This window comes from Squalius cephalus (assembly GCF_949319135.1).
Source record: "Squalius cephalus genome assembly, chromosome: 10".
NCBI classification, from domain to species: domain Eukaryota; kingdom Metazoa; phylum Chordata; class Actinopteri; order Cypriniformes; family Leuciscidae; genus Squalius; species Squalius cephalus.
Genome location: NC_137131.1, coordinates 8627935 through 8640021, shown reverse-complemented (window position 1 = coordinate 8640021; position 12087 = coordinate 8627935). Strand labels below are relative to the sequence as shown.

Below are 12087 nucleotides of genomic sequence, written 5' to 3'. Positions count from 1 at the left end.
TAATCTTGACTAAAACAAACAGATGCCATTTAAATACACTTGAATATCCATGCCATTCCTCAATCCCATGCACATAGCACACTGCTTACTGCATGGCTATTGAGACCACACCCCCTACTGGCACTGTGCATGCCTCCATCACATGTACAGAAGCCCAAAGCACAAGACTATTGAAGGCACACATTTGAGCCTGTGGACTAAACAAAGTGAAGTAAGTTTTGATGATATTATGGGGAAATATATTTATTAAATGTTTAAATTGCAAATATCACATACAAATGTATTCATCTAGTAGATAGCAAGCTGATAAGTTAGATGCTAAATAAGCTAGCATAACTTTATTTACCACATAAGTAGGGCTGGGCGGTATGACGGTACATATCGTTATCACGGAAGTATTTTTTTATTCCGTATACCGCGACATGTAAATAAGTAGACGTGGTTAACTCACGTGCAGCGTGCGTGAGACTGAGACACTGATATTTGTCAAAGAAACATGAAGAAAGACCAAGAGGATCCACAAAAGGAATTACGTTTTCAAAATTAACGTGATATTTTCGGGGGGGAAGGCGCAGAAGTCAACTAGAGCAGTGCAGCACACTGAAAGTTTAGAGAGACGCACATGCTCGCAACGGGGCTTACTTGACAACAAGTTCATATATCAATATTCTAACGAATAGAAATAACCTTAAATAATGTATCTATCCATCTCTTATGTGTACAGTTACTTTCAAGCGGTTGCCATGGTAATGAATATTTCCTAAATTCCCCAGCTTAACTTCCCATGGAAATTTACTGGAAATTTTCCGCCCCTTTGCAACCCTATCTAAGAATCACCCAAAACCGGAATTTACCTACTATAACGCGGAATTTCACGGAATTTCTCAGATCTTGCATGACACTCGCGATGTTTTCAGTCTATATATGAGGACATGAATGCATGAACTTCATCTACACAGAGTCACTTCAGCAGCATTTTAGCTTGATTTGAGAAAAACTATCGTCATATCATAAAAACACAGAGAGACTCAAAGGTCTACACGGTAACCCGTCGAAATAAAAGGTTGGTTTAACCTTTGAATTTTTTAAAAATAGCTTAGATGTATGTCTAAACTACTTTTGCCATATTGCTGCTTGCTACATTTCCTAGGGTGATGGCAGCCTCAGTGTAGTGAAGCTACATTTAGAGTAACTGCTAGCTTAGCTCACTATAGTTTCCAAGGAGCTTGCCCAACACTGGTAACAGGACAGTTTTGAGTGTCATTGTTTGTCACTGGGCCCTGTACCATGATGGTAGTTGAAGAAACTCAGGGTTAGGATTAGTTCCGAGTTGACAAAACCAAACCAATCCAGTCAAGCTTTGTTGGTACCATGATGCTGATCATCAACTTTTTCTGTCAGCTCAGGCTTTGAAGCTGAGTTTAGGAGTTTATAGGTGTGACATCAGTAGAGAACAGCCAATCACATGCTGAGGAACAGTGAAACTGAGATTCACTTCGCTCTTCTGCAGAATATTACGAGATTGAAAAATAGCTATAAAGAGCTATGAAAAGAGGACAACTACAAGAAAATATCTTGCAATACTAGTGTAAGTAATAGTTAGTTTATAAAGTTGGTATAGAGAGAATTGAACATTTAAGCTCACATGTAGTCATTTTTATAGCTTTATCTATTGATTCTAAATCTTATTTAGGCTATATTAACTTTATATATTCATTTAAATATGTGCTTAATAATAATTGATAAACTAAAATTGTACATGTATAATGGATTAAGGGTATAATAATTAAATAATATCTAAATCATACAAAATTATTTTTATAAAAAAGCATTTCTAAAAGCCAGAAGAATTTGTCTTTAAAATCATTTGCTATGTAGTGACCTTTAATTTGGAGTAGAAACAGGGGGAGTGGCTTTACTGGATCAGAGATGTGTCACTTTGCTCACAGCGGATTGGTCCAGTTTCATTTTGAGATCTCTTAACTGGAACATAACCTTCCCCGCAGCAGGATAGCCATGGAGAGCTTTCATGGTGCCTAAAACCCAGGGTTTGGCGTAAACTAAACTGAAACATAACTGGCTAGTCACATAAACCGGCTTCAAGGTACAGGCCCCAAATGTGCAACATTTAGTCCGTTTGTCATCCGTTCATCATCTTCACTTTAAGCATTATTTTGCTTTGTGTCAGCTATGATAAAGAGACATCCACTCTTGCGTTGCGTGTTTGTGTGTTTTGGGGGCGGAGCAATGAAGGGAAGGGTGTGTTTGATTGGGTTGATTTCAGACATCAACAGTGTTTCTCAGAAATAGCTTACTGCACCTTTAATTTCTTTGTTCCTCTGATCTAGTCTAACTAGGCAGATATTATTGAAACTATCTGTTGATCTCAACTTTTCAGAGATTGTTAACCAGTTAAGAAGCTGTTTCTGTTTGAGATCAGTTTGAACTAAGGAAAAACACAATGCAGAAAAGGGACCCCATTGTAACATCCTATAAGGTAAAAAAAAAAAAAAGGGTGACATCTAATAGTAATATATTCATGTTAATCAGATATGGGTTTTGTCCGAAATCGTCCCTATAACCTCATATCAATATCAAATTTATTTCTAGAACACAGTTCCAGTAGTAGGATTGAATGTGAGATTGAATAAGTGCACTCAATAATGTCCACAATGGTTTCGGACACCCAAATTGCTGTTCCCTCAAATATTGCCCAATTTACAGTTTATAAATTAAATGTTTTTTGGCTTTTAGAATGAATATGTTAGCCTTAATCTATAAGCTAGTGTGCTCCAAAACAATGACAAAATTCGCATTTAGAAGACCAAACACAACGTTGAAAATGAAAATCAGGTTAATGTCAATCTCCAACGTCGGACAGACGTTGTATTGTGGTTGAAAATGAAAATCGGGCTGACGTCAGAAACCAACATCAGTCGGGTTCTGACATCAATCCGACTTTCATTTCCAACCAAAATCATCCCTTGACTGACGTTGCTACTTTCTACTCAAGGACCTTGACAGAAATGTAGTGGAGTAAAAAGTACGATATTTGTCTTTCAAATGTAGTGAAGTTAAAGTAAAAAATTTCCAGAAAAAATAATACTCAAGTAAAGTACAGATACTCAAAAAGTGTATTTATGTACAGTACTCAAGTAAATGCACTTTGTTATTGTCCACCTCTGCAGAGAAGTACAATTTGAGAGAGGTGTTAAAATGCTGTATTTATTCATGTTTTTTAGGCCTATACCTGCAGTCTCTGAGACTCTGCTCATAGGCAATGTACCTTTTACAGTGTGATGGAGGACACTTTAATCATTTCATAATGTTAAAGTATTAAGACTAGAAAATGTCATTAAGCATAAACTAAAAATGTACTTAATTGACCTATTAAAATGAACAGAACATAAGCGTTAATACAAAGAGCCTATTAACTGTACTGTGAGTTCATTTAATATCAAACTTAAGACACAAATCACAAAGTTGGTACACATGATCAAATCAAGGTAAAAAAAAAAAAAAAATAATAATTTCTGATGCCTGTCATTATTATGGAAGCTTGTTTCCACCATGGAATAAAAAAATGCATTTTTTATCCCACAATTCAGATTTTTTTTCACACAATTCAGATTTTACATCTTTACATCATAATTGCGAGTTATAAAGTTTTAAAAAGTTGCAATTACCTTTTTTATTTTTTATTTAGTGGCGGAAACAAGCTTCCATAAATGCTTCATGTGAACCAGAAAGCAGGTTATTAAGTTATATTTATAAACTAGTTCAACATTTGTGTTTAATAACTGCATCCAAAGAAGGCACTTTATGCTTTTACAGTGCCCCAAAAAGCACACTTAAGTCACAATGAATGTATGAATTTAATTTCATTATGACATTTCAGACCAAGTGGCATCAGCAATTATATTAAGTTTTTCTCAGAACTGACTTCCCTTTTTGGAGTCCTTTTGTAGTTGCTTAAAAAAAAAAAAAAAAATATGGGTGGGCCTTCCACCTTTAAAGGAGAACTCCGGTCAATTTTAACATTGAGCTCATTTTTTTTGTAAATTTGGAGTGCTGTCAATACAGAGAACAACGACAAAAATCGGTGTTGCCTACACCGTGTTATCCTCTTTTTAAAATGTGCACCCTGTTGACTTCAATGGGGCAAGTTTTAAACCTGCTTTTAGCCTCTTAACATCCTTGATGTGTCATTACAAGTGCACAGGTCATGTGAGTGATTCCTTTAGAGTGAACGCGGGTCAATCTGACTGCAGTAGATGTGAAAGATATGAATAAAAATGATATTTATTTAGCCAGCGCTCGTATTTACATCCTGTTTTCGGTCAAAGTCCATAGTAATCGATTGTCGAGTTCACACGCATGATCATAGGTACTAAACCAATGCACGTGAACTCGACAATCGATTACTATGGACTTTGACCGAAAACAGGATGTAAATACAGGTATGAGCGCTGGCTAAATAAATATAATTTTTATTGATATCTTTCACATCTACTGCAGTCAGATTGACCCGCGTTCACTCCGAAGGAATCATTCACATGACCTGTGCACTTGTAATGACACATCAAGGATGTTAAGAGGCTAAAAGCAGGTTTAAAACTTGCCCCATTGAAGTCAACAGGGTGCACATTTTAAAAAGAGGATAACACGGTGTAGGCAACACCGATTTTTGTCGTTGTTCTCTGTATTGACAGCACTCCAAATGTACAAAAAAATGAGCTCAATGTTAAAATTGACCAGAGTTCTCCTTTAAGTCACTCAAGCAGGAATCTGGACTATACCATTTTGGTCAGGAAGAAGGGCCCCTCATTTATCTGCACCCACATTTATAATAGTTATGATGTTTAATTACTGAATTGATCACATAATCAATTTGTTCAAGTGAGTATTTGTCTTTTGTTGGTTGTTTGTTCTTTGTCTGTGGTTTTGTTTTGCCTTTTCATTTCAAGACCGGGATTAATGATTTGTTTAGAAGCATAGATTATTTCCCCCCTTTCGTCATAAATTGCTAATTACCAGGATGCTTGTTACTTTCATTTACTTTTTCCCCAATTCATTAGAGTATGAAGTCATTTAGCCCCTAAACCCTGCTAGGTTAAACCCAGGTGTGGTTCAACTTCAATGCATGAACTGGACATTTTACATGTTTGACAACAGAAAGTGTCAAAACATTTTCCATATTCATTTTGAACAATATGTATATTGTTTTATATATGTATTTATTGAGAAATGTTTTGCTTTAATGTTGTGCTTGTCCTGTCTTTCTTTACGATAAATGTCACTTGGTTTAATATTTTTTTATCTAATGCAATGGCTTTTAAAGTGTGATTTAAGTGTCAAAATATTTTTGGGGTCACTTTTTTTACAATGAATGTCACTTGGTTTAATATTTTGTTTTATCGGGATTGCTATTAGATATATTTTATGAAATATATATCGAAACAGTTGAAATTGTGCTTAGTTGCATGACAATATTTAATTAATTTAATTAATCAATCAACAATACTATTGATCAGCATTACCAAACGTGGACGTTTTACACTAGAAACAAACACTGATGTACTATTTTATTTAATACTGTGAAGCTGCTTTGATACAATCTGTATTGTGAAAAGCGCTATATAAATAAAGTTGACTTGACTTGACAATATCTAAACACTAGATGACGCTATTCATCACAAAACTGACTCCTGGAAATGAAAGTACCATCGATTCAGGCACACACATTGCCCTGGACATTTGTTTGATATATTCCCTCTCTTGTGACTTCAAATGGTTTCTTTCTATTACTGTTCTCAGGTTTAGTGACTTTATCAAGTTAACAGCGCGCTGATTGACAGGTATCAGTCATAATAACACTTCAGCACCACGGACAGCGCTCCGCCCACCTTAAACGACACAGCATGAACTGCCACCACGAACTATGTGTTAAGACTGATGTAAATAGGCCTAATCTACTAGGCGTACATCCACTAAATTTGACTTTGGGACCCGTTTCTTAAAAGTAATTGCAAAAATGGCTTAAGTAGCTAAACATAAAGTTCTTCTGAGGAAAGTTCTAGTTTGTTAGCAGAACCACTTGGTTTAAGATTGTGGATTTAAACCACAGCCCTTCTCAGATGGCGATGAATTTGAATCACTAATATATTTAAAGAACTGGCCGTTTCATGAGATCCAGCTGATGTGGTCTCTGCTGGTTTAAATCAACTATTTTTCCTAACTTTTTTATGCACATGAATTTGTAGCAAACTATTTTTTTAGTAAGCATTTTGCAAAAATATATATATATTTTTATTTTTAGTAGCCTACTGCTACAGATACGCATATAACAAAGACTTTTATGTTATATAGAAAGTAGGCTTTATATAAAGATGTATTCATCTATTTCACTGTTGTCGAAGTCATCGAGCTAACAGCTGATTGGCCCGCGTTAGCGAACGTCCCAAGATGACGTGCAGCTTCAGTGTAGACAGCCTCGAGCCGTTGCGGCGCGACGCGTCGCGAGGCGTCATCGGCTGTTTCCAGTGTAGACAGTGTCAGAATCGCACCGCTCTCCAGACGGACCCACCGTTGCTGTCATCGGAGGTTCCCATTATACTCCCCCCTTCATCACCCCCAAAACAAGAACGCACTAGACAAGACGACTACATGCTCCGCCGCGATCTCCACAATAGACTGGATGCGTACGTAGCCTATACAGGCTGTTGTTTATTCAAAAATAATATTTCGATGAAGCGTCTTGGGTTGTTTTCGGCCTACACGAGCGCGATTTTCAGATCGTCGGATCAATGGAGAGTGAGACGGATACGTGTTTATTAGGGTGTCTTTTCTTCAGCAAATAATGGATTACCCAGCATCTGCTTTGAAGAATGAAGAATCGTGCGTCGCTGACATGAACAAAACGACGTCTTGGATCTCCAAACGGCTAGAGGTATGGGCATATAAAAGACTCAACTGATTGTTAACGGCTGATATTTTGTACATCAAACTGGGGGACCAGGACTGCTTAATGTCGGATTACAAAGCCCAGGCTGGGTTGTGCTTGCACAGATGGCGAACACAAGTGATCCAGGGGGAAGCATCCCCTCACTCCAGAATTATGCCATCACTGCGTCTGCGGTCAAACTGGCGTCTTTGGGGCTCATCACCTGCATCAGCCTGCTCGGGAACACCGTGCTCTCCGCGCTGGTGCTGAAAGACAGCTCGCTCCACAAGGCTCCATATTACTTCCTCCTCGACCTGTGCGTCGCAGACATCATCCGCTCGGCTGTGTGCTTCCCGTTCGTGATGATCTCCATCAACAGCGGCTCCCTATGGAGCTACAGCATCCTCAGCTGCAAGATCATTGCGTTCATGGCCGTCTTGTTCTGCTTCCACATCGCGTTTCTTCTGTTCTGCGTCAGCGTTACGCGCTATATGGCCATCGCGCACCACAGGTTCTACTCCAAACGCATGACGCTATGGACATGCGTCGCGGTGATATGTATGGTGTGGACGCTTTCAGTCGCCATGGCGTTTCCACCCGTCTTCGATGTCGGGACCTACAAATTTATTCGCGAGGAGGAGCAGTGCGTATTCGAGCACAGATACGTGAAAGCCAACGACACGCTGGGCTTCATGCTCATGCTGGCTGTGATTGTGGCCACGACGCACGTCGTGTATGTCAAAATGCTGTGTTTTGTTTACGACCACCGTAAAATGAAACCCGCGCAGCTGGTTCCGGCTATCAGCCAGAACTGGACCTTTCACGGACCTGGCGCGACGGGCCAGGCCGCTGCCAACTGGATCGCGGGGTTTGGACGCGGTCCGACGCCGCCGACGTTGGTGGGCATCAGACAAGCGTCACACAACGCCAACCGGAGGCTGCTCGTGCTGGACGAGTTCAAGATGGAGAAACGGATAGGAAAGATGTATTACATGATAACGCTGGCGTTTCTGCTGTTCTGGGCGCCCTACATCGTCTCGTGTTACATCCGGGTGTTTGTGAAGGGAAACGCGCTTCCTCAGGTGTTCCTGACCGCGGCCGTGTGGTTGACGTTCGCCCAAGCGGGGGCGAATCCCATCATATGTTTCATATTCAATAAGGAGTTGAGGATGAGATTCAGAGCCTGTTTGCCGTGTTGCCTGACTACACAAACACCCATGGAGCCCTACTGTGTGATTTGAAGTGTTCTACTCACTTGTTTTCACCGGCTCTGCCTGCTCGTCTACATTCAGTGGCCCCAAAAAGTAGTGAGACCGAGGAGTGTTTAAACGTCATATTTTGATTATAATATTCCCGTATTCGTCTTCTTCAAATTAAAGCAGTTTATTATTCTAATACTTCTCCCTAAACAGTATTCATGTCAAGTACAAACTTTACTTGACTTTACAAGTACTGCTTTAACAAGCCACCCTTCTACTGGGAATGGGTGTAACATTAATATAAATAATGTAGTATGTTTTAACTTTTGTGCATTCATTTCTTGTGGTAATCAGATATATTTCTTTAAAATCATGATTATGCCACCCCCATCACTAACTGCCAAATCCATTTCAATACAAAAAGGGAAACAAAGGGGAAATATTTATATCATATATTTTCAAAAACATATAATTGTCATACAGAAAAACAATGAAATATAAAAATTCAAATATTAATATATACAAATACATAAAATATAAACATAAATTACTAAATCATTCATATTTTTGAATAGAATCATCATGTATAATAGTGAGCTCATTTCTGATTGGTTAAACTCACTCTGTGTTAAAACACTCTCCAGTCTCCCCTATTTAAACCCAGTTGAATTTTGTTGCATTAATGTGCTTTTCTTTTTATTAAATGAATGCCACTTGATATTTTGGTATCTAATGCAATGGCATAATACATATCCTGATACTTTTTTGGGGGGGCCACTGTAGCATGTGATCTTTTCTTTCAGTAAGAGGTGAAAAAGACCAACGTTGCATATCAGAAGATCCATATCCACATTTATGCAATCCACATATCGATGTAAATAATGTAAAAAGATGATTTATTTATATTCTGGAACTCTTTATAACTGATATGTAATATATTTGCTATGACTTTTTGTGTGAACAAAACGGCCAGTGGTTTTTTACAATCACACGGACTAAATGTGAATAAATCAAGTCCCTCTCACAGTCACTTTCAATACCGGAAAATAGTTTTCAGTGGACACATGCAAATTTGGCTGATGGGTCAGTGTTGAGGAGACCATGGTTTGTATTTTAATTAAAATAAATGATTATAAATGTACTGTGTTGGTGTGCTAAAGCAAATGATTCAAATTTGAGGACAAATGCAAGCAAAGGGCCAACAAGGCATTAAGAGGGGATTTTGTTGGCATGTCAGACTAAACTGACGTACTGCAAAACATGTGCTTTTTGTACATATTGTGCTAAGCCTCCATCTCATTAGATGTTGTGAGGAAAAAACCCCAAGCCGTAATGTGATGTTTCAGACACACTCATCCAGGGAGAATTTTTTTGGCTGCGTTTCCATCCCCCCACCCCTCCTACAGACAGTTATATAATACAGAGCCCTTTTTTCCTGAACCTCCCCTTCCTTGTGTCATCTGGTGCGTTGCACTGACAGAATGAATGAAATGAAATGAATGTGAAATAAGATTATTTGTCTTCAATAAATGTAAACAGTGCATCCCAGAGAGCTGCTTTATACATGAAAGCAGGAAATACCTGAAGAGGGAAAACAATTCTGTTTAAAAAAGGGATCAGAAAGAGACAAGGCCATAAACACCATAGACATGAAGGTGACGTGTTGCCCTTAATATTTAGGTTAGCAGTCAACTATTGTTTTTTCTTACATTTTTACATTACATCCCGCCCAATCCTGAGTATTTACATAAGAATTCTAACCACTGTAAAAAAAAAAGAAAAGTTGCTGCCTTAATTTTTTAAGTACAATCAAATTGGATATTTAAGTCATTTCAACTTAAATTGCATTAAACAGACTTAAAAAATGCGATGAATCTTGTATTACTTTTAAAAAAGTTGAAAATTGTTTTGATGAGTTAAAGCAATGTAAAAACATTTGTTGTCATTTCTTATTGATCATATCATTTTTCTTTTTTTTTTTTTGCAGTGAGGGAAAAACAGGATAATTTAAAAGAAATCACTGTTGTTCCAAACCTGTATGACTTTCTTCTTTGATAAAAATCTCACCAATTGTAATATTCAATCAATCAAAATTTCTTCTTTTGTGTTCCACAGAAGGATAAAAGTCATACAGGTTTGGAATGACATGAAGGTGAGTCATTTTTTGGTGCACTATCCCTTTAAATTTTCCCTCTTTTCTTGTCATCCTAACATGAAAATGTCATTGAGAAAGAAACACAAACTGCTCATTTCACGAAGAGAAACTGCATTGTTGACTCATGTTGTGAGCGTTCTACATAGTAATAGAATGAAAAGCTCCATCAGCTAATTGGAGTGTTTTATTTAAACGGCCTTTGCCATCTATGGAAGACCCAGAGGAGAGATAGAAATAGGCCACAATCTGCTGAGCTGTTAACACAACCATATCATATATGAACAAACTGTTTTTAGAGCGGTTTCTGTCTTGCCATGCTGATCAGAATGGTGGCTGCAGCGCCCAAGGGAAAACATATAGACCAAGGCATTTGCTTTAATAAAAAAGCATTCCCCTCTTGTGTAAGATGCACCACACATATTGCCTTCTGTTGGACTCCTTCCATCTAGTGCATTAAAACAGCAGTTATAGTCTGATGGAAAGACATATTTACTTGAAAAGCAGGCCATGAATATTTTATCCATGCAACAGCGCAGTGTAACTTCTCTCCAATTTATGGATGCGACGCACACTTTATTTTGTTCAAGCAAATGGACCTTAGTGGACTGAAAGGGTTCTTCAAAAGGGAAAGCCTATTTACAACTTACAGAAGAGTTTTCTTTATATCTGTGTCTGTTATTTAACAAAGACACAATAGCTTTACACAGCGTTCCAGCTCCAGCACTCAGTGTTCTTCAGTGCTGCAATGGAGAGTAAATAAAGTGACAGTGGCCCCATTCCCAGGACAGTTCCTTCACAATGACACACTGAAGTGAGGAATACAAGAGTAAGCATTTTAAGAATAGTACTGCCCGAGCTTTGACACATCCTCTATAAGCTCAAACACTCATCTACACAAAATGCCACAGAGTATTTGGATACTTAAACCAGTTGAATAGTTATTTTAAATAGAGTTATTTGTGATAGCAGGAATTAAATAGATATTCATTGTTATTTGATTTGCATTATATTTACTATGAAATAGCAAGATAAATGCACCAAAAAATATTACAAAACAGTATTTTCAAACATGCATATTTTGCATATGTTCCATACTAATACCACTATTATTTGAAGTACCTTGGAGTGTCATGTAAATACTATGGCAAATAAATACAGTAATCATTTAGTACCATGGTATTTATAAAAGTACAATTATAATCTGATACTACACTCTAGTGCCCCTATTATGCTATTTTAAAGGTTTCTAATTTTGTTTTGGAGGTCTCCTACAATAGGTTTACATGCATCCAAAGTAAAAAAAAAAACTTAAATGTTCTCATAATATACGTTGCACATCATCTCATTTCTCAAAGAGTCTGAAAACGGTTCGTTCGAAGATTCAGTTTCTCTAAACCCCTCCTTTCCAAAAGCCTACTCTGCTCTGATTGGTCAGACAGCCCAGTCTGTTGTGATTGGTCTACGAAACGAAACACCTATTACCATATTTGAATTTCAGCTCCTGTGGCTTCCTCAGTGCTTGTAAACACAGTGATACAAACGGTAACGATGGCGTATTTTTATTTCTGTATCAATTCCAGCGCGAGAATCGCATGAAGTGCTTAGAATGAAGTGCATGCAAAGTGGATTCACAGCGTCTTCTCGACATGCTGACGACACAAACCAAACTCTTCCAGGCCTCAGCTACAACTACAGTGTTTGAGGGCTGGTCAAAGTAGACTCATTTCGGTAGTTCAGAATCAGTTCTTTCTTTTAGGAACTTTATTTGTTGTGCAATTTGATCCTTAAAA

At 37.9% G+C, this 12087-nt stretch overlaps 1 protein-coding gene across 1 annotated transcript; it reads left to right on the top strand.

Moving 5' to 3' along the window:
• The first annotated feature begins 6430 nt into the window (after positions 1-6430).
• gpr27 (G protein-coupled receptor 27) lies at positions 6431-8573 on the top strand. Its single transcript, XM_079884233.1, has one exon. It carries the CDS (start codon positions 7069-7071, stop codon positions 8182-8184), a length of 1116 nt encoding a protein of 371 aa, XP_079740359.1. The 5' UTR covers positions 6431-7068; the 3' UTR covers positions 8185-8573.
• The last annotated feature ends 3514 nt before the right edge of the window (positions 8574-12087 follow it).

Bases quoted from the DNA above. Each gene is read 5' to 3' on its own strand.
- gpr27 (XM_079884233.1), top strand. From the start codon at position 7,069: ATGGCGAACACAAGTGATCCAGGGGGAAGCATCCCCTCACTCCAGAAT.